This window comes from Engystomops pustulosus, chromosome 5, assembly GCF_040894005.1.
Source record: "Engystomops pustulosus chromosome 5, aEngPut4.maternal, whole genome shotgun sequence".
Classification (NCBI taxonomy): Eukaryota; Metazoa; Chordata; class Amphibia; order Anura; family Leptodactylidae; genus Engystomops; species Engystomops pustulosus.
The window spans coordinates 148,134,018-148,158,017 of record NC_092415.1 but is presented as its reverse complement, the minus strand read 5'-3'; the positions used below and the strand labels follow the sequence as shown (position 1 = coordinate 148,158,017).

Genomic DNA, 24,000 nt, shown 5'->3' with positions numbered 1-24,000 from the left:
TGGAAGGCACTGCTGTGACTGCCAGTGAGACATACTTATGTGACTGCTGGTGGAAGGCACTGCTGTGACTGCAAGTGAGTAATACTTATGTGACTGCTGGTGGAAGGCACTGCTGTAACTTCAGTCTCTATAGCTTAAGTCTTTAGTGAAGACGTAGAACTGTACTAACTGGTGTATAGCTATTCTATATGCTTTGTGTAAGGTTATAGTTCAATATTAGGAAAAATGTTTCAATATATGTTTCCTACTGAACATCTAGCATAAGTAGAATTCTGACAAAAGTCTTTTGTATTATAAGAACTTTTTGGTATCAGGTTTTGTAGATAGCGCATTAGTGTTCACCATGTAACCTTGGTTAACTACAACAAGTAACATTGCATCTTCTGGGCATATTCATAAAGCTGACGTCTGAAGGCTGGTGAGCCCTCTGCTATCTCATCCTGGAAACACTCTCCCAATTGCTTTTTGTGTTTTTTCTCGGAAGTTGATAAGACAGCGGGGCTCATCAATGGGAAGTATTAAATCAAGACAGGAACTGGATAGTATTACATATTGCTTCAGATACAGCACAGTTCTGAGCCCGAATGTAAGGCTGAAGACTAACATCTGGACAAATATGAGCCACCAGATGTTTGAAGCATTATCTGCACCACAGTGTGTCAGAGCACGGTCAGCAGGATTAACCACTTCGGGGATTTACTTCATTTTCTGATAGGATTTTGCATTTGTAAAATAATCTGATAGAAAATATAGAGGCAAAAGGGTGAAATAAATTATAACATGCAAAGTTTACCTGTCACCTGACGTGCAATCGCAGTTGTGGGATGCTAGAAATGTTGTCTCTACTGTGGGTATTTTGGTGTTTTTCTTCTATATATAGCAGACATGTTTAATTTTAGCAGCAGAACCGATGTAATGTACTTCTGAGAGGGATGGGACTTAACTGTGGCTAATGCTGCCTCCATTTTGAATGTGCATTTTATATATCTGCAATATAATCTACTTTAACAGACCGAAAACCTGCCCAACTAGGTGGATTGATAAGGTAAACGGCTACAAGCCTGTATAAAAAGCAGTCCAGTATGGCCAGAAACCCAATGATCTGTATTTCTGTAATACAGTCACAACCGCACTGGGGAGGAGTTTCTCCAGATCACATAAGCCAATAAACAATGAATAACAAGTTGTGCTCATTCCTGATCTAAACACATATATGATTGGGAGAAATTCCTCTTTGCTGCACATGAGCTGCTTCCTAAACACAACAAAAAGTTATCGTGTGAACTTGGCCCTATCCACTTTCTGCAGTTTAATGCCAGTTAGATATTTTACAGAGTCTAGTGGCAAAAGTGAACTACAGGCAGTCCCAGGGTTACGTACAAGATAGGTTCTGTAGGTTTGTTCTTAAGTTGAATTTGTATGTATGTAATAAAACTAGCAAAATGTTCATTTGTTTTTCTACTGACTAGCTCTTAAAGGAAAACTGTCATCAGGATTTCACATTTTCAACCATTGACAGGTTCCCATAGCCTTTCTTATACTAATTCAAATCTGCTTTTATAATTAACATTATTTGTTCCATTCCTTTTAAAAGTTGATAAAAGTGGGCATCTGCAAGGCTGCAATCCCAGTATCATCATCATTGTCTCCTCTTTGCTAGCTCTTTCTTCCCCCTTCCTCCTGTAGACGTGAGTTGACAGAGATTTGCTTAGAGCAAGTGGTCAGCTAACATCTGCATGATAAAGGAGGGAAGTATAGCAAAGATGAGAGGAGATAATAATGATGACAAAGGGATTGCAGCCTTGTATCAGAGTTTTCTGGCAAGGAGACAGGTATACTTTTATAAACTTTTAAAAGTGACTGGGACCAGTAATTTCAACTAAAAAGCAGACTAGGAATTAGTATTAAAAAAGCTATGGGAACCTGGCATTAGGTAAAAATGTGAAATCCTGATGACAGGTTCACTTTAAGCACCACAGAAAGATGGCATTGTCCCCATTGAATTGCTGACACCAGCAGTACTGCTACTACATCTTCCATACCCCATGTTGCACAGAAATGTTTATAATTATCAATATTTAAATATATATATATATTTTTTAATATTTTAATTTTTGCTATTATCTAATCCGTTTAATTTGATTCCCTATTTTAGGGTGCAGATCAGTGCACAAAATGTGCTCATTACATTGATGAAGGAAACTGTGTGAAAAGCTGCATACCTGCCTATTATGATGAAAGTAATATCTTATATCCAAAGTATCCCGATGAAGAAGGAGTGTGTCAGTTCTGTAGCCTCGAATGTAAGACAGGGTAAGTATAAACAGAAGCTCCTCCTGCCCTGTCTGAGGAACACAACTGTTTTAGAAGATTTTTATTCTGTATGTCAGAATTTTCCGTTCAAGTAGAAGGAGGCTGGAAGTTCTTGTGTACAAAACATTTTTATTCCCTGGATTCTTCCTTTCTTTCAGTATTATTTTCTCCTTTAGTAGAAACAAAGGGTATGCTTTTGGCTTCATTTAAGCAGTGGAAATTTTTTTAATAGAATATTTGCAAAAAATCTGGTTGCAAAGCTGGATCATACATGTATTTGTGCCGAATCATTGTCATATTATTTTCATAAAAAGATATTTTTTAAAAATACATACATTGTAATAAATATATGCTTCTCCTTACTGATGTGGAGGTATCTAGCAACAACAGCACTGGCTCGTGTCGAGGGGTGTTTGTTCATATTCACCTAAGAAGACATCATTCTCAAAATTTGTCTTGTTCTTATTCATGTCCTGATTGTCCTCTACAACTGATGCAGAACCTCTGTGAACACCCAGCTCTTTCACAGCGCATAACATGGCAGATTTGTAGTTGATATCTCTAGGGGAGCTGAATAGCATCCCCTGTATACATAGGAAACTTTCCCAGAAATAGGTAGAACTAATGGGCATTACAGGATTTTCACTGCTTATATTGAGTGGCTATTCTTATTATTATAGCGGGAAATGTTATTGCACACATTGCTTGCTGTATTGTTTATTATACCTATAAACTTTGTTTCTCATGGTGAGACAGAAATGTGAATTTTATAGTGAAAGAAACCAGGATCTTTGGGTGTCTCCAGCCACTAGTATTAAAAAAGAAACTGCACAATATAGTAGAGGACTATGTTTGCCTTGGGGCTCAATAGCTTCGAGTTACACTTTTTTTGCAGCTTTGTTATAACATAAACAAGCAGTCATGGTAAAGCAGAGTACAGGGTAATTCACTTGCTGTACTGAATTAATAAAGCATATAAAATATCAGAATATTACTGCAACTTGGCTTCTTTAGAGTTATGCTGCCACCTAGTGGTGGTTCAAGATGAAGCATTTACAATGTGTTAGTAATAGTGGGATTAGGCTTCATCAGCTATTATTTATTTTTCTCTTAAAGTATTAATTAAAGAGGCATATTCAATATAATTGCTACTAACCTCAATCCACAATTCCACCACTATTCTACTTGTTTTAAAATCAACTTAATTTTGTAATAAATAATAATAGAAAAATAGAAAACAATTACATTAACCTAATCTCACTCATATACATGAAGCTAGGTCTAGGTCAGTGATGGCTAACCTATGGCACTGGTGCCAGAGGTGGCACTCAGAGCCCTTTCTGTGGGCACTCAGGCCATCACCAGAGATGAGTCCAGGTATCTTCCTGCAGTCCCAGACAGCCCAGGACTTGCTGTGCACAGAGCTATTTTAAAGTGACAGCTGTACCTGGGACTATTTTCTGCTTTATTGGTGTCCTCAGGGGGCTGGTATCAATGAAAACTGTGACAGAGAAGGGAGTATAAATCACAAATTAAATTTCTGTGTTGGCACTTTGCGATAAATAAGCGGGTCTGTGTTGTAGTTTGGGCACTCGGCCTCTAAAAGGTTTGCCATCACTGGTCTAGGTCCTTCTTTTCTTAAAATTTAGGGTGTATTTGAATCAGGTCTATGGGGTAGATTCTTGTCCTCTATGCCAGCTTCAGCTTTTAGAATCTGTTGATGGATTTAAAATATGTTTTCTTTCTTCCCTTGACAGATGTACTGGTCCTGGCCTTGATGGATGCAAACCTCCTGGGTAAGTCTTTTCAACTATTTTTGGTAGATAATACTATTGTTTAAAGGCACCTCCATTTGTACTAAAACATGTTTGTCAAGATGACATATACTAAAGCTAAAGGGGTTGCCCTGGAATTAAAACTGATTGATCAGATGTTCAAGCCGGCAGGAGAGAGAGCAAGAATTCAGAAGAATGTGCATTGGAAAAAAGTGCCACAGCTCACATAAAGTGAATGGAAGTTAAGAAAATATAGTGGCTGACATTTATTAACGTGTTTGCATTAGTTTTCTGTCTGACTTTGCAGTAGAAAGAATGTGCAAACTGCTTGCACATGTATTTATCAAATGTCCGCACCAGTTTTGTGTCAGGACTGCACTGTGTCTGACAAGAAAGAAAAAAAGGTGCACCTGAAGGGGTGTGTTACTGGTTACTTGGACTGTGCCCCATAATTGTGTCCGATGTGCAGCATGAACAAAGGGCTACAAGAAAATGGTACATTCTGCTGGAGCAATGCAGAGGGTAACAGATTCATGAAGAACGTGCACTACAATCCATGAATCTGGCGCCCTTTACACACTACATAGGCTAACTGCACATAGTACAGACAGCACTATTTTTGATAAATGTGGGCCAGTAAGTTGTGATTATTGACAACACTGGCTGGAAGATGAGTACACTTTCTTTTCTTTGCTTATGCTCCAGCCGCCATTGTTTTTTTTGGTACATCTGGAAATCCCTTTTAAAGGAACATCACGTTTATGCTACAAATAAAATCCTACTAGTGTCAGGTATTCACTTCAATCTTATTTGTAGATCTTTTTTTCTTTGTAAAATTATCATGTACATTTGCTAGTTTAGATGTCAGAGGCCCGGACATAGTGCCTGCACTGGAGCCACACATTGATTGATGTTGTACACAATCTTCATTTGGCTTTTATACAAGAACAGATTTTACAATTCATACAAACATATAACCTGCAGTACAAGGCTTCAAGCGCTTGATAGGGACCCGCAACTTTAGGGGAATAGGAAAGGATTATTGATACATAGAAATTGAGCCCTGACAAACATATTGCTACACGCCGATCCCTTTTCCTGTATTGAGTTCTGTATTATTTGTGCCGCTCTCTCGCCAGCTGGCTGTATCCACTGTGTTAGAGGAAGGCTCTGTTCTCTCTGTAATTTCCATGGCAGCGTTTGCTACTAGATTTCCATGAGAAGTAACGTGCAGTAATAGTAGACACAATAGTACAAAAAATAAACATGTAATTAGAACATTTATGCAAAGCAGTATATTATTATTATTATTATTGTAAAATTAATATACCACATATATCTTTAAAGGAAACCTACCATGAGGAATCTACCATCAAAAGTTGATCTGTTGGTAGAGTCATCTGCAATTGAATAATCCTGGAACCTAACTTGTTAAAAACGTTTAGCAGTATGTAAATTAACTGCAGAGGCTACAAGCCAGGCTGGTACAAGCCCCACGAGCCTCTGAAGTCAATTTACATATTGCTAAAATTAGGTTTTTAACAAGTTAGGTTAGGTTCCAGAATTATTAGATAAGAGATTGAGCCAGAGGTAGGCAGAAGGAATCTTCTATGAGATCTACTTCTGATAGTAGACTCCTCATGGTAGGTTTCCTTGTATGGAGAGGAGCTAGTTTTGGAAAAAGCTGCCATGTTTTTGAACCTTTTGACATAGCTTTATGTAACACCTTCAATTACACAGCACACAATCTAAAGCAGGTACAAAAAATTTTACAGTAAAAATACAACTAAGGGTGGTTTGGTTCCATGCAGTGTATATGTGTTATAACGATTATCTCTCTAAAAGAATAGTTGAAAAAATGTTGACCACATGATTCATCTCATACAAAATAAGATTTTTAAGGCTCTAAAATCAATCCTTAGTTAACCTTTGCAATTTACTATAAACAATTGGGAAGCAGGGTTGTATTTTTGTATAACAACATATTTTGTCTTTTTAAGATCTAATGTGGCATACATTGCAGCTGGTGTGGTTGGAGGTATCCTTGCAGCTGTTGTGTTAGGACTGGTTGCCTTTTTCTTTATTCGAAGAAATCGCATTAACAGAAAGCGCACCCTTCGTCGTTTACTCCAAGAAAGAGAGGTACAGACATGACTAGTTATTTCTCAATGCAATATGTAGTGTATGCAAATACTGTTTTAGCAATTGTTGAACAATAAAACAGTTTTCACACAATAGCAGTGAAATAAAAAAGGCCAGTTTTACATGGAACCTAAAAAGGAAAAGAAATTGCCCCTGTGTTTCAAATCCACTCCTTGTTTTGCCTTGTACTGTAAATACTGATACACAATACTGAACAGAATACTGTTGTGTGAATGTAGCCTTTGGCAAAGTTTCCATCTGTAGAGAAATTGTGGTAGCTGGTTATAATAATAAATCCTTTATTTATATAGCGCACACAGATTACACAGCGCTGCACAGAGCTTGCCAAATCAGTCCCTGTCCCCAATGGGGCTCACAATCTAATCAACCTACCAGTATGTTTTGGAGTGTGGAAGGACCCGGAGGAAACCCACGCAAACACAGAGAGAACATAAAAACTCTTTGCAGATGTTGACTCTGGGACTTGAACCCAAGTCCCCAGCGCTGCAAGGCTGTAATGCTAACCACTAAGCTAAAAATGTAACATTTTCAACAAAAGATTATTTAAGACAATCACAGTACCCACTTCACATAAATTACGGAAACACTGTCAGTTTATCAGCTGGTTTATGATGGGGAATATCAACATAAACATTGAATCTGAATGTCAGCTGCTGTCATTTTCCAGCAATTAAAGTCTGTTTCAAGTCTTCCTGGCCTGAGCCTGGGTTTACACGATGGGCTTAAATTGCGTTTTGAAACATAATGCAAGCACAATGGGCAAAACTCCTCTCCAAACACATATGCTTCTTCACCAATGCACTTGCATTCAGTACATAACATTTGCCTGTTGGCAAAACACTTGTTGCTAGTTACTGAATGCAAGATTTTTGAATAATAATTCATTGCATATTACATTACATTGGGAGAATTTATATAATGTAATAAGATAAAATATGAAACTGGCATTATTACAATACAGTTTTTGCATTGTAGTTGGTGGAACCCATTACGCCTAGTGGTGAAGCTCCAAACCAAGCCCTTCTTCGAATCTTGAAAGAAACAGAATTCAAGAAGATGAAAGTTCTCGGATCAGGTGCATTTGGTACCGTATATCAGGTAGGATGTTAGAGAATAATCCACTCTTTAGTTCTGGCAAAAGATGAAGCCAAAAACAACTGATTCATGGAGGTGCTGGGTGTCAGTCTTCTACCAGATCTGATATTGATGATATCTTAAGGATACATCAGCAATATAACAGTCCAATTTTTTCATTTTCATTGGTATCTGTCAGGTGGAAGGATGTCAGTAATAGACTTGATTAGTAGAAGGGTCGGGAAGTAATTAAGTAATTAAGACAATTAAGGCCAACTAGGAAATAGGAAACATTTATGCAATGAGGGTAAAGTTGCTTTCTGATTTTTCTTTGTGTTTATTCTGATATATTAGTTCGATGGGATTGTATGCTCTAGAGGTGGTTAATGGATATAACATTAGTAAACAATTGTTCTTGAATTGTATTTCTATTGCTGAGATCTGGAACAAATTGTATTCATAAATATTTTTATTAAAAAGAGAGAATACCTATAATAAAGCAAGAATTAAAAAAATGATAAGTTTCTATTAATGAATTATATCTATCCAATTAGGGTATGTGGACTCCAGAAGGTGAAAATATCAAAATTCCCGTTGCTATCAAAGAGTTACGTGAGGCCACATCACCAAAAGCCAACAAAGAAATTTTAGATGTGAGTATCAATTTTCTAAGTGGACTCCAAATGAATTGGCCATCATCCAATATTACATTTTGTGCCAAACGTTAGCTTTGGTTTGTCTTCTTTGGTTTCTAAGTTTTTTCTTCTAACTCTATGCCTGACATCACATGCTAACTAGCCAATATCATCAGAGGTAGGGCAATGTGTTATATGAAAAATCCTTCCAAATAGCTACACGTAAAATAGCACTCAAGAAAAATGTGGTCTGGTGACAAATCAAACAGTTCTCGTTTCCCATCCCACCCTGTAGCTTTTGGTAACCACAATTCCCATAGGCTGCTTTTTTATACCATAGGGCACTTTGCAGCAGATTGTCACTGAATACCAGGCATAGTTTTATTAGATCACAATGTACTTTCATCTCCAAGGTAAACAATTGGAAACAAAACTCGGTTGTTCAAGTTTCTGGAAATTTGCAAAGGATGAAGAAGTTGCAAATGTTATGTTTTAAATGGAAGGCTTGATGGCACCAATCCATGCAATATGTGGCCATACATGGAGAAAGAAAGCCCCTTTGTTTTGTGTTGGGCTGTGGAATTGCTAGTATTGCGTGTGTTTTTATAATATTGTTAAAATTACAAATGTGTTTAATAAATGCTCTGGCTTTTTGCCACAAGCCACCATAGCTGCATAAAGAAAAAGGGAAAAGCTTATTTTTGGCCAATGTAAAATTAAAGGAAATAACAGCACTAAGGCACTTTAAAAGTTTTGCAGACATCTCTGTCCTTTTCTCCTAATTTTGCAGATAATGTCATATGTATCTGCATATTAGCTTCTTGGTGGACCGCGGGAAGTATTGTTTACTGCCACAATATAATCCAGAATTACTCTTTTACACAATGCCCGGCATCCCTTGCAAGAAGTATGTGTACAGATAATATTAGGGATGCACCATCCACACCCTAATTTGAAGCTTATTTATTAAAAAAAGAGAGAAACACAGAGATATATTATAATATCTAGCTGTGTGCTCCCATAAATAAAATGTCCATCAAAGTGTGCCCATAAATAAAATGTCTAGCACTTTGCCCCCATTATTATAATTACCAGCAGAGTGCCCCCATTAATAAAAAGTCAAGCAGAGTACTCCATTAATATAATGTCCAGCAGAGTGCCCACATTATTGTAATGTCCAGCAGAGTGCCTCCATCAATATAATGTCTAGCAGAGTGCCCCCATTAATATAATGTCTAGCAGAGTGCCCCCATTAATATAATGTCTAGCAGAGTGCCCCCATTAATATAATGTCTAGCAGAGTGCCCCCATTAATATAATGCCCAGCAGAGTGCCCCCATTTATATAATGCCCAGCAGAGTGCCCCCATTTATATAATGTCCAGCAGAGTGCCCCCATTTATATAATGCCCAGCAGAGTGCCCCCATTAATATAATGTCCTGTGGAGTGCTTTCATTAATATATTGCCCAGCAGAGTGCCCCCTTTAATAAAAAGGTCAGCAGAGTACCCTCTTAGAAAAAAAAACGAAGTACTCACCCTCCGGCGCTGACCCCTGGCGTCCTCTTTTCCCTGCAGCACCTCTTTGGGTTTCCAGCTGGGCCAGCAGATGCATTTCTATGTGATTATCTGACGGCAACACTGCCACGTCATAATTTCTGTGCCGGCAGATTGCATTGAATTGCATCTGCCGACCTGGCTGGGAACCCGGAAGAGGTGCTGTGGGGAGAAGAGGACACCGGCGTTCAGCGACGGAGGGTGACTGCTAACTTTATTTTTTATATACACAAGTATAAGTGGGGCTTTTTCAGCACAAAAATTGTGCTGAAAAAAAGCTTACACTCAAGTATATATATCATAGTTTATACGGTTGAGAAAGACACATGTCCATCAATTACAACCAAGGAAGGGAAGGGATTGAATGATGAAGAGATTTATGGGAAACAATTCTATATAACATAACCATCAATGTTATTTAGGTGTAAAAAGGCATCTAGACCCTTATTGTATACATGGTACAACTATTTAGTACATGTCTCTTTAAATGTGCCTGGTTTTCATAAACTTCTCTATAACATCTTATTATTTTTCCTGAGAATCCACCATCATTTCCTGTATTTACCAAGAGCTCAGCGCTGACACATTGTTGGAACGTTTGACAATAACCTTAAGTTGTGTTCCTTGTTTTTTAAGAGAGTAGAACAGAATGTAAATGACACATATTCTTATCCTGTGACCTAGAATCCTCCATGCTAAAATCAAGACCAACTGTGGTATTCCTAGGGGCAAGAGGACCTCCAAACTATATCTAACCTGAAAATTAAAGGGTTAATCCATATGTTGATACTTTACTGCCTTTATTAGATAATCTTCTAAGAACCTTGGACTATCACTCGGTGCAGAGAATGTCTCTTTAGCTCAGGAGGACACCATACATTACAGGCCTATTTATTTCATTGTAACCTGACTAATGCTTAATTTCCCCTGAGGTTGTGGTGCAAGGAAAGTGAAAATTTCCTCATGAATCGCATCTGATCAGCTCTAGACTCTAAAGCTGTACACCATGCAGACATCTTTATTTTAAAGACTCTTTTAAGAAATAGGAATTTATAAAGGAGAAAACTCCTGGTGCAGCCATGGTAGTAGGTTCTTTTTAATAAGATGTCTAAACAGAGGCAACAACAATTTTCAGCCACAAACATATTTGGGAAGAAGTAGTTATCCCAATTGGAATATGTTGTAAAAAAAGAGATAATATTGGTTAAACTACTGTCAAGCTAAGGCTACATTCACATCTCATTTTTGTATACTGTGAGACACTGAAGGGGTTAACTGTGGATGGGCGGTATGTTTCCCCTAGGTTTTGCTATTATGCAAGGCCTTAGTGCTGAGGTTGGGTTGTCCAGCACCTTGGACACAGGTGGTGGGAACAGCCCAATCAGCCTGCATAAAGAGAGTGGGTTCTCTCTGAGTGGAGGCTGGAGAGCACACAGCCTTGACCTCTGTGCCTGGAGCAGCCAAGTATTTTTGTTAGTGGTGAGTCAGAGAACCATTGTTTAGTTAGCACCCTGACGGGTAGGATATTATTTTGTTTTTGATGCCTGAATGTAAAGGCTGTTTTATTTTGTTCCTGCTGAAATAAACACAGACGAGACCTGTTTTGGACTGTACTTTGGTGTCACTGTCGTGAACTGCATCACAGCACCCCGCTACCACGGTCTCTACTGGGCCAAATCTCCCACAATATGTACAACATATATACGCTAAGAGTATCCATAGGCATATACTGGAATCTTGTGTGGAAAAAACAGGATGGAAAGATGTAGCATTCTGTATTTTTTTCATCCTGCCCATTCACTCAGCAGAGGCCAGTGGGAGAAATGGTGGACAGATGCTGTGTATTGCATCCACTCCTGGACTCTGGTAACCCTAATGGAAACTAAAAACAGATGGTTTCTTTCTTCCATTCATCTTCCATTGCCCAAAGACTACAATCTTACCTTTCATTATGCTTTGTTACTTGTAGCTGGCTGATCTATTTCTTCCGTTAAAAATAAAGGAGAGTGGGATGGAACTTGTCAGGCGTTAACTTCGCCTCTTACATGGCAACTCACAAATCTATCCTGACTTCTGTTTGTAATGGCTCTGATAGATGTCTGCAAAGTGTTTTGGGCAGTTTTTATAGAACCTCGTGCGTATTTCCCAGCAATTTTATACCGCAGGCTCCTACAACACCTTTTGCAACAGTAAAACTTTTTGCTAACATGCCTATAACGGCTAAAGTTGGCTCAAAAATAAGTCCAATAACACCTTAGCTAGACTCACAGGAAATAGCCAATGTTAAATTTTATTTGGACAAGAAAGATTTTTTTTTTCTATAACAAGTTTATGTAAGATTTAAAGGGGTATTCCCAAGAAGATTCTAAAATATACTCAGGATAACAAAGCAACACATTCTCTAATTCAATGTTATTAACAAAAATACAGCATTTCACAGATATAATTCCAACCTGTCTCTATCAGTCCTGGTGTTTACAATTTTGGTTGTCCCTGAATATGGCTGTAAATCTTCTGATTATGGTCAGATTCTTTTCTTGAATAGTCTGCACACTGCAGTGCTCTCTACCTCCTGTCCTCACCCCTGCATTACAAGACCAGCTCAGACACAGGCACTGGGAGTGTCATTGTGTTTTATATACATCTCATGGATCTCTTCATCTCTCATATCACTATGTGTCACTATGCTAGTAGAATGTTCAGAAGCTATATAAAAGTGTAGTTAACCCTGTACTATGACAATCCTAAGTACATTGTCAGCACACAGGATGTCATAGCACAGAGGAATCATGCAGTGTCTGCTTAGAGAGTCCTCATCCACACTCTGGATTATTACACTGACCTGTCTAGGGAGTGACCAAAAACAGCAATAAAACTGACTACAATTGCAAAGTAAGGGGTTAAAATTTGGGAGCTTTCTTTCATGGGAAAACCCCTTCAGGGAAAAAAGGCAAATACCACACATAGGATTTTTCTGACAGGGTTATTGTTCAACTTACTGTATATAGAATTAGCGTGTTAACTACTGAACTAAAAGTGAATAAGTGTGGAATCTGAAAATTATTTTTAGTGTAGTGTTTTTAAGATTTTTTTTCAATATTGCTATCTATACTTATAAATGATTCTCAAATCTATCAGTTTTGACTAATCCCCATAATCCCTGCTCTATTGATAACCTTTGGTATTCATCTCACTGTTGTCACAAGCGGCATAGAAATAAAAGTAAGCAGAATAGAACATGTTCACAACATTCTCCAGTGGAAGTTTTCACATGATAAATAAGACCGCAACACTAGCTGATGCAAGATGGCTAACTCCTTAAAGGGGTTGTCCACTTTCAGCAAATAATTGAAATTTTTTGTGTAATGAAAAGCGTTATGTGATGTCACACAGGTGCAGTATCATAGAGAGTAATCAGAGCTGTGTGATATAATGAGCCGTGCACCTTTGTGACATTACATGATTTCTGTCCACTGTAAACATAAAAGCTTCCTATAGGAGGACAGCAGGCAGAAATCTAGAAAACTAAAATTGAAGAATTGAAACAGAAAATATATTGGAAAATTGTTTATGTAAAGAAAATTATTTGCCAAAAGAGGACAACCCCTTTAAGTATATATGTAAAATAATCAAGGCTTTGGATCATTTGAATGATGGACTCTGAAAAGTTTCTATTCTGCTGTTTGTTATCTTGCCAAATGAATTTTGATGGCGACTTGGATGGAGGCTTCTTACTAAGCCTGCAATGTTTATGTGGTCTTGACATGTGAGTGATAGGGGATATTCCTGAGATATACTGATATTGTATAAGGATTCGAGCTATATAACCATAGCTATACTGTGTGGAGCAGCAGCACACATACACTGTTGTACACACAGAAGCAAGAGCTGGAATATGTTGAAGAATGTATCCTGGTGCCAGCCTTGCCTGGAGCTTCCCAGATGTCTATGTATTGTGCAAACAATTCTTGACTGTGGGTCAAGTGCCAGGAGATCAGCGGCACCACATACACTACTGGGATTGCAGGCTGATAGCATCAAGTAAACTTGTTAAATTAACCAGTTTACAGAATGTTTCTGTAATTAGACATATCTGACTGTGAGGAACGGTGGGACAACCTTTGTTTACTACAATTTTCCCATAGAAGTCATACATGTATGACTTTATACATAAAAAACTTGACAATGAGACAGACAATGAGATCCAGTGTGTTAAGATGGCTATACATATTAATGTTGGGGAAACCCACTCTATTTGCGATGGACTGGCATCTATCTTATGTGTTCAGTAATTCCTGGATCTGCTCCCATAGCAGATGTTAGGGGAAAGAGGGATTTCATCATGCCTAATTCTTTTGTTTTAGGGTATACAAGTCTCTGTCGATCGTATCCAACAGTTTCTTTTTCTATTCAATATGCATGCATTTGCAACATTCCCATCGGGACCTATCCTTTTCTTGTGGCCTGGAGGCAGCCGGGGCCCAGAATACCGGAGTGGCCGGCTAGTGCGGCCTTGAGCACGATGTGGTCACAGTGCTTTGTATGGGGACCAGAGGGCTGACCTACAGCCTGGCAGGTCTCCAGCAGGTGGTATGTGCAAAAAATAAGAGGCTGATGCAATGCTTTCTCCCTGGGGCAACCCCTGAGGTGTCTGTAGGATGAGCCCCTGGGTGATGGATGATGAAGCTCGTTGTGGTAACCCGCCGTATCCAGGGATCAGACGGATGCCACGTTGTGCAAACCAACTTACAGTTCTTTATTGAACAGCAGGCAACGGCCAGATCGGGTAACAGCAGATTTTTAAGCTGGAAAGGTCATGGAGGGCCAGTCCACAGGAAAGGTACACGCAGCTTAAGAATAGATGCAGGCTGGGTTGATGCAGGTGGAAATGAATCCGGGTGGTGGAGCTGCAGTTCTGGGCTGAAGTCTCCGGACTTGCCCTGGGTGCTAGGCAGTAGGCATGAGGCACTTGAAGTTCCTGGGATTAATGGCTGTGGCAGACAGACTTTGAGGTCTGGTGCTGTCTGTAGACTAAGACCTAAAAACTGAGACCATGTGCTTCTGCCCAGCAGGGGTTTATATACCCCGCTGGTCAGGTGGTAGCACCTCTCCAATCACCTTCCAGCTTGTGTTACAGAAGCATCATTGGATAATTACACATTTCACAATTAACTGTGGCATTACCAGGCAATAGCTACAGCTGCAATTACACAACATCCTACCTCTAGAAACTTCCTAGAGGGTTCATGACTCCCCCTAACAGCTCCTGACATGAAGAGGGCACTATTCGCAACTACCAACCTGCCTATGCATAGACATGGGTGTTGCATATTCTTTGTCTTACCAAACAATTGTAATACAGTCCACACTGATATACATAATAAAGATGGGATTCCAAGTGTCGCGTAATATATTTATCTATAGTGAATGGCTTAGTCTTCAAGATGGAAAATTATCTGCAGTTGTTGTTAACATTATATTGCATCTATTTTCTAGGAAGCATATGTTATGGCCAGTGTGGATAATCCTTATGTGTGTCGTCTACTGGGAATATGCCTAACCTCCACTGTCCAGCTGATCACACAACTTATGCCATTTGGGTGTCTTCTTGACTATGTTCGGGAACATAAAGACAATATTGGATCCAGGCATCTTCTAAATTGGTGTGTGCAGATTGCTAAGGTAAAGTAGACATCCTTCACTTCTTCAAAATGTCTTTCGTTAAAAGAATATATGCAGAAGTGCAGAGTAATGTTCACTCCCATGATCATTCTATATCTTAACAGCATTCAATTCATACACTATGTAGATAAGTTGGCCCATCTGTCCTAAAGACAATATTGTCAGAAGTTTAGTATTTAATAATGTAGAGTTTCAACTTTAACCAAGGTCCTATTAACAGAATTTAAGGTCCTTGGGCTTAACACCTTTCTTGTCTCATGTACTGTACATGTGTCATTACTTTGCTCTTGAATGTAAATGCAAACCTACTTTGCTACTTTAAAGGTTTTTTAACAAACCAGCACCTCGTACTAAATTACACTAATATGCAGTCATTGTTTTGATACTACCTTCCCAGTAGGTAGGCTTTTTTTAATTATTTGCTTTTATTAATAGGGAATGAATTATCTAGAAGAGCGGAGATTGGTTCACAGAGATTTGGCTGCTCGAAATGTCCTTGTGAAAGGACCAAATCACGTGAAGATCACTGATTTTGGGTTGGCCAAGCTTTTGGGGGCAGATGAAAAGGAATATCATGCAGAAGGTGGAAAGGTAAGATGAGAGAACTATGTACACCCATGGTTACTGTGCCATGAAAAATGGCTGCTCTGTTTTGACATTGAATTCACGAAATTGCCTCACGCACAGATGTAGAGAAAGCTAAAGATCTGCCAGCTGCAACCATTGTTCTCATGATAAACATACATGTAAAGCTGAGTGTGTATGTTTATTTCAGGGGGAAACATCACACTAAACCCTTTTAGCTGCTTCTTACTTAAAGCGTAACTTTAAAGCTATAGTGATCTTACCAAATTATTATATGTGATTCCCCCTTTGAAAACAAAAAGAACAATACCTACTTTGTGCTGCTCACCCTTTTCTTTCCAAAGTTATGGCATTTTCTGTTTTGAATGTGTTTGACAAAAATCTTTCTCTCCAGAGGTGAAGTGGGCGGAGACTAATGTCTTTTAGTCTATGCCCTCAGGCTGAGGCCAGTTAGCTTGCTCGCAGATCCCATGATACCTTGTCTTCTCTCTCAAAGTAACTTAGCATCAAATACATTTAGTTTCCCACAAGTAAATCCAGTGAACAGTGCACATACAGGATGTATATGGCGACCAACCTGGCAGCTTCCATCACATGGAGGAGTAGGGAACATGTACACTACATACAGGATGTGTATGGTGGCAGCCTGGCCGCTTCCATCACATGGAAGAGCAGGGAACATGTAATAAGTGTAGAAATCATTAGTACACCAGTTACATGCAGTCTATAGCCTGTGCTATGTGAGCACTGAGGGTTAATAACTTATCTGCTCTGAGCTGATACTGCCGATGACAAGGTGGGGGAAATGAGCAGCTAGAAGAGCAGAGACAGACAGAAGTTCTGTAGAATCACGGACTGGGATGGAGGAACTCATAGGGAACAGGGAGATCTTGTACCCCACTATTCTGTGCAGTAGACATCTGCTTTCACGTTCACTGACACATGTCCCCCTCCTCTCTGAGCAGTGAGGAGCAGCTCCTCCTCTCCCATGAAACTGACCAGAAACAGAGTGTAAACAACATACTGATTCATAGGGCTTATCAGCACATGGAGAGGAAGCAGCTAATGCATCAATGAGGGCTATAGCAAAGAAACTACTAAATATAGGCAACAAAGATAATAGGCCAAGTTGTTTTACATCCAAGAGCTATTGATTTGTGAAAAAAAGCCTTTAGTTAGTCTTTGACAAAAATAGGAAATATCAGTAGGCCTTGTGCATGATATAATGACATGAAATAAGATTACACCAATGTAACAGCAGTTCTGATAGGTTCCTCTTTCTGGATGCTCCTCTTATGCTTTCTGTATCTGTTCCTCACAGTTGTCTAGATCTCTGATTGATGGAAATCACTTCTTATCTCTAGTGGGTAAAAACCAGTCCATGGTCATGCAATGTCACACAGGTGTACGGCTTATTATAATAATAGCAACATGATATAACGTGCCGATGTGACATCATATGACCATTGATTGATATTTATCAATTGGAAGTAAGCAATTTTGTCAATATACAAACAATAACAGACGAACCCCTTTAAGGAGTCAGATATCATTTTCTGACCCCTATAGTCAACATTGACCCCGTGAAATTAACATTATAAGGGTCTAAGTTACAATGAACTTAGATTTATCTTAATAATAATTGAGGATTTATTTTCTAGGTTCCAATTAAATGGATGGCACTAGAGTCTATTTTGCACAGAATATATACCCATCAAAGTGACGTATGGAGCTATGGTGAGTTGTGGTCACTATATACAGGCAGTTATCATCTGCACATTTCGTTTGGATGTTATACTTATTGTTATATTGTGTGTGTTTGCAGGTGTTACAGTATGGGAGCTGATGACATTTGGGTCTAAACCATATGACGGAATTTCAGCAAGTGATATTTCAACAATTCTAGAAAAAGGAGAACGTCTTCCTCAACCTCCCATTTGTACCATTGATGTGTACATGATTATGGTGAAATGTAAGAAAATCTCAGACATTCATAAGACCTTTTATTGCCTTGGTTTGTCTTTGATTGTTGTGTTTAAGCTCCTTGGCTGTAATTTTCTAAAGTTTAAGTTGCTGTAGAATGTTGTAGGAGTCATCTTTAATGTACGGCAGCTATATAAAACTAAAATATGGTCAGGTAGTAGATCTCTAGTATGAATATTTACAAATTAAATATAAAATATATTTGTGTTAACTAGTTGATTTTTTGAGCTAAGTATTGGTATACAATCACTGGCCACTTTATTAGGTACACCTGTCCAACTGCTCGTTAACACTTAATTTCAAATCAGCCAATCACATGGCGGCAACTCAGTGCATTTAGGCATGTAGACATGGTCAAGACAATCTCCTGCAGTTCAAACCGAGCATCAGTATGGGGAAGAAAGGTGATTTGAGTGCCTTTGAACGTGGCATGGTTGTTGGTGCCAGAAGGGCTGGTCTCAGTATTTCAGAAACTGCTGATCTACTGGGATTTTCACGCACAACCATCTCTAGGGTTTACAGAGAATGGTCCGAAAAATAAAAAACATCCAGTGAGCGGCAGTTCTGTGGGTGGAAAGGCCTTGTTGATGCCAGAGGTCAGAGTAGAATGGGCAGACTGGTTCGAGCTGATAGAAAGGCAACAGTGACTCAAATCGCCACCCGTTACAACCAAGGTAGGCAGAAGAGCATCTCTGAACGCACAGTACGTCGAACTTTGAGGCAGATGGGCTACAGCAGCAGAAGACCACACCGGGTGCCACTCCTTTCAGCTAAGAACAGGAAACTGAGGCTGCAATTTGCACAAGCACATTGAAATTGGACAGTAGAAGATTGGAAAAACGTTGCCTGGTCTGATGAGTCTCGAATGCTGTGACATTCGGATGGTAGGGTCAGAATTTGGCGTCAACAACATGAAAGCATGGATCCATCCTGCCTTGTATCAACGGTTCAGGCTGGTGGTGGTGGTGTCATGGTGTGGGGAATATTTTCTTGGCACTCTTTGGGCCCCTTGGTACCAATTGAGCATCGTTGCAACGCCACAGCCTACCTGAGTATTGTTGCTGACCATGTCCATCCCTTTATAACCACAATGTACCCAACATCTGATGGCTACTTTCAGCAGGATAATGCGCCATGTCATAAAGCTGGAATCATCTCAGACTGGTTTCTTGAACATGACAATGAGTTCACTGTACTCAAATGGCCTCCACAATCACCAGATCTCAATCCAATAGAGCATCTTTGGGATGTGGTGGAACGGGAGATTTGCATCATGGATGTGCAGCCGACAAATCTGCGGCAACTGTGTGATGCCATCATGTCAATATGGACCAAAATCTCTGAAGAATGCTTCCAGCACCTTGTTGAATCTATGCCATGAAGAATTGAGGCAGTTCTGAAGGCAAAAGGGGGTCCAACCCGTTACTAGCATGGTGTACCTAATAAAGTGGCCGGTGAGTGTATGTTGTTGTATTGTGCTTTTATACCTAACCAAACAGTGAGAAATTATGGAATGTATGCTAGGTGTAAAAAAAAATAAGCACAATTTTTGCTAAAGGCTTGTTTTGACCCCAAAAATTGGTACTTTGAACTTATGAATATATGAAAATTTGCCAGCTGCGCAGGTGTGAGGACAGACCCTCTGTTCATGCCCCTCCAGGCCCCCATATTGTGGAGGTGGCAGAAAGGAGGGAATAATCGCAGTACTAGCACTGGCGTGTTGCAGAATCCCTGATATGGCTAAGGCACTTTTCTAGGACTCATTCACATGTTTCATTTTCTATCCCTATGCTGTCCATGAAAAAGATTTATACATTTACAAAAAATATAGACATGCGCTGTCCATGTTTTGCCCTGTTCTCACAGAGCTAGTAATTAGAAAATAAAGGGTTTGAGTATCAGTTCACAAATCAGACACAACGGAATGAGAAGACTAAAAAAAAATAATTAGCATGTCAATTTTTTTATTACATGCTGATGGTTCATGTGAAACCAGCCTTAATAAGATGTGTTTTTGGTTATGTTTTATGTAGGTTGGATGATTGATGCTGAAAGTCGACCAAAATTCCGTGAGTTGAGTGCAGAATTTAGCAAGATGGCCCGTGACCCAACACGCTACCTTGTAATACAGGTAAGATTTTTGAATATAGATGGATATTGAGAAAGTCTTTGCTTAGTGCAACACCACAAATATTTTTGTACACAGGTTTATTTGATAACGACAGTACGAGTCTTGCTTGTTAATGAAGTTGTATCTTATCGTAATTTTGTAACACAAGCATAATCCCTGGTTCTTGCCTTTTACATGAAATATTTAGTTTATTGTCTCAAACCTTAATATAAATATCCTGGTCACCAGAAAATAAACTATGTGAACATACCTAAAGAGTAACAGAAACCTGCTATGAAACCAGGAACGTGGCTTAATCCAGTCTGAAATAATATTATATTGATGAAATACAATGTCATATTTTTGCAGGGAGATGATAGAATGAATTTACCCAGCCCCCCTGTGTCTAAGATTCTCCATAACCTGGATGATGAGATGGGTGAAATTGTTGACGCTGATGAATATTTGATACCACAACAAGGATTTTTCACCAGCCCTTCAACATCTCGAACACCGCTCTTGAGTACAATGGTAAGTTTACAGTTTTAATGATTTTAGGCAAAGTCTGTAATCTGCAATATATGAGAATTGAAATCACATTTGCATTGTTTTTTTTTTAGAGTTCCACAAGCAATAATTCACCGATTGTATGTATTACTCGAAATGGGGTAAGTTTATAAGTATGTTTCTATTAATGACTAATAACTATTAATAACTATAAGTGCCCTTTTCAGGGCTCAATGGCCACTGCTTCTACATGTATTCAAGTAATTTTGTGTTGTGCCTTATGGCCACAAATTTTTGCAAATAAAGAGGGGTTCTGGTGCTTAGTTGGAGTTTGAAACACATTTGTCATGCGGTGTCCGACAGCATTGTGTCACATGCTCTTTGTACAAAAAAAAGGTGCACTATGTCGGGGCAGTGATAAAGAATGAGCGCACTCTGTTGCACACTGGACCCTCCAGAGGCAAACTGCATATAGTGCAGTTTGCACTACGTTTGATAAATATGGACCAATATCTTCATTAGTCAGAGCAGAGATCATGGAAAGTAAAATGTGAGGCATTTATTATTATTAATGCCATAAAATGGAGTGATGTTAGGTAGTCTAGTTATTGATCACATATCATTACATACAGTCAGCAAAAAAACAAAAAGGAATCAGAAAGACATAAAATACCACTTTATATAGACCAGAACCCAGCATAGGGAATTATAGAAACAGAACATATCATATATTTATGTTGAGGTTTAATAAAGGGTTGTCCAGCAAGATAAACCGGTGGTGAAAGATTTAGAGGTGATGATGAATGTAATAGAAACAATACTTATCTCATTGATCCCTTGCTGAACCTGTTCCCTCACATACTGGTCACTTTGGTTAACTACTGGACACAAAGGAGATTCCTGCCCCAACCTTCTTGGGAATTTATTGCCATAATCTGTGCTTCAAGATAGGAGCGTTAAATAAAAAGACTATTTGTAGAAGATCCATTCGATGCATAGGAGCTCGCTGCAGAAATTATGCAGGGTATTGACACAGTGTAGCTCCTTGAAGTGACAACATTGCTATGGGAGCCGAAAGTCATATGTAAATTTCCTTCCATTGTGAGCAGGTACCAGGTTCAATTACTCATCATACAGAACTATTATTACATTGAATGTAGGATTGCTATGACATAATGAGGACCTTTCACCACCTCCAGTCCAACTCTTCAAAATCCTTCATAGGTGACAGTTCAGATTCTACATATTTTCTTCAGCCCCTTCATTCTATAGTACGGTAATTTGTTTCTTCAAACATACATTAATAAGGTGTTTGGTCCGGTCTGGTGGGTAGCCTGGAGTGAAAACATTCAGCCAGGGACCCCCCACCTTCTAATTAGCAAATGTGGTGCTGAAACCAATAGTACTGATGGCATGGGATCATTGGGGGCTAGAAAAACTATACCAACTGCACCAGAATCCATGGAGTAAGGCCTATTGAAGAATACATATAGTTGTAACTGGTGAAAATCGTTCACTTTAAACTCATCAAACAAAAGATATGATTATTACATAGTTATACTAAATTTTGCCTTTTTTGGTAACTTTACACAGGGTCCACCAAACAGAGAAGACAGCTTCATTCAGAGATATAGCACTGACCCCACAGTCATTCTTAATGACAGCCTTGACGAAGAATTCCATCCTATTCCAGGTTGGTAACTGTGCACAGTGTAACATAGATTCTTTACAACAGACAGAGATATAGATAGATGTTTAAAGAAAGCTAGAACATGTGGTCTTCAGCTAGGATTAAATGTGTCATTCTGTACATGTATACAAGATGAAATATTAGTTTGTTCTACATTTCCAGTAGTTCTGTTTTCTGTTACGAAACTTTAATGCGCAGTCTTCATTCTTCATTTTACAATCTCAGAACTCAGGAGCTATAGTACATGGCAACTATGTGTAGCTCTAGGGAATGACAGCTGCAGCCTACAAGTTTACATAGAACTCATTGGGGAATTTGCTGACATTGGTGTATTTGGTGGTTTATTGGAAGGCATAGATTTGTTCTAAATTCTCAATAAAGATATGGGTTTCTCTTATATTATTCTGTAATAGTAAAAGAACTAGTCTTCCGCTGTTTTATCATTGGGGGTTTCAGCTAGTGGAAACTCCAATGCTGCTACTGCAAATGCATACATTATGGGGGTAGTTTGATGTTAGCCTCTTCCAATAGTTACAGCAGATATACCAGAATTGCCTGGCAGGAACTGGCAAAAGCTATAGGTCATGCGCCCTGCACCATCCCACTCTGTGTCCATGTCCCACTCACTTAGCGTGGAGGTGGCATAAAGTGGGGGGAATCGTAATTCCTGGCCTATATTACAGTTCTAATCAAAGATTTGTATTATAATGACAGCTTGATATTATTCTATTTTATTTCTGCTTTCAGAATACGTCAACCAAGAAAATTCAAAGCCACAGATCTCAACCATCGCTAACCCTGTTTACCATAATCTCCTACCTGAGAATACAAAAACTCCAAATGGCAACCATAAGAATTCATATGGTAATGGCGTGAACAATCCAGAATACCTGAACTCAGGGCAGACCTTCATAGACCACTCAGAAAATGACTATCCTACCATCTGGGAGCAAAAGATTGGGCAGCAAATAAGCCTGGACAATCCTGATTACCAACAGGACTTCTTCCCAAAAGAACCAAAAATCAATGGATATAAGATTCCTGCGGCAGAAAACCGTGAATATTTGTCATTGGCAAGTGACTATATTGAAGCTTCAGCATGACCCCGGGTTGGTTGAAACATTCCTGCCATTCTAACTTTTGGGCACAGTTCGTTCTGAGAGGACACATGTGGACAAAGGACCCTTATAAAATGAGTGCAGTACATGGGCACTTACACTTGTACATTTAAACATGCTGGGATCTGTAGTTCCCAGTGACTCATCCTCAATGTTCCTCCCTTGTTTTGTTTTAAAAAACAAAACCTCTAACACTTTTATATATAAAAATATATTAAGAGATTTTTTTTAATCTGCAGAAAATACTTTTTAATTCCTGTGTTTTTATAATGTGTAGAAATATTCTTGCACCTTTTTGTTTTAAGTGTTTTGTCCAGTGGTATTTATGTATAAAAGTCAATATACAGAACAGTTTGTCATCTTAAGCATGAAATCTAGTGTAAAACGCTTATTGTTTAGTGGTCTTTTCTCAAGAAAGGCTAGTATTAAAAAAAAAAAAAAAAGCTTACATTGGTACATAATCACAACTAGGTATTTTCCAATGACATTTCATATGTCTGTGTTTGGGAGCTGACTCAATGGATAATATGTATATATTGGAATATAATAACTGTACAATTGTTTAGAATCGGAATAATGTCTGCCATTGAATTGTACAGTTATACATATATATATATGAACTTAGCAAACCTCAGTGTAATAACTAAGGCAATGTATGAATGATTTACCAAGGGTCGTCAGGAAAGGTAGCCCCCTGCTGTCTGCTAAAGAGGGAAAACTTGAAACTCAGGGCCCGAATTTGTAAATTATAATAAGTTTCCATGTATGAATAGTAGTGTCTTCTAAGGATGGATTTGACTGCTACCTCTT

At 38.8% G+C, this 24,000-nt stretch overlaps 1 protein-coding gene across 1 annotated transcript in view; it reads left to right on the top strand.

The window, feature by feature from the left end:
- The window catches only part of EGFR (epidermal growth factor receptor), a 122,595-nt gene extending 98,900 nt beyond the window's left edge, over positions 1 to 23,695 (top strand). The window contains exons 15-28 of the mRNA XM_072153360.1: positions 2,156 to 2,313; positions 4,071 to 4,109; positions 6,089 to 6,230; positions 7,227 to 7,349; positions 7,880 to 7,978; positions 15,012 to 15,197; positions 15,633 to 15,788; positions 17,444 to 17,519; positions 17,608 to 17,754; positions 19,799 to 19,896; positions 20,245 to 20,406; positions 20,496 to 20,543; positions 21,976 to 22,075; positions 22,820 to 23,695. Coding sequence (XP_072009461.1) covers positions 2,156 to 2,313; positions 4,071 to 4,109; positions 6,089 to 6,230; positions 7,227 to 7,349; positions 7,880 to 7,978; positions 15,012 to 15,197; positions 15,633 to 15,788; positions 17,444 to 17,519; positions 17,608 to 17,754; positions 19,799 to 19,896; positions 20,245 to 20,406; positions 20,496 to 20,543; positions 21,976 to 22,075; positions 22,820 to 23,175 — 1,890 coding nt within the window. The 3' untranslated portion in view covers positions 23,176 to 23,695. The remainder of the gene's footprint in view (positions 1 to 2,155; positions 2,314 to 4,070; positions 4,110 to 6,088; positions 6,231 to 7,226; positions 7,350 to 7,879; positions 7,979 to 15,011; positions 15,198 to 15,632; positions 15,789 to 17,443; positions 17,520 to 17,607; positions 17,755 to 19,798; positions 19,897 to 20,244; positions 20,407 to 20,495; positions 20,544 to 21,975; positions 22,076 to 22,819) is intronic.
- Positions 23,696 to 24,000: the final 305 nt, after the last annotated feature.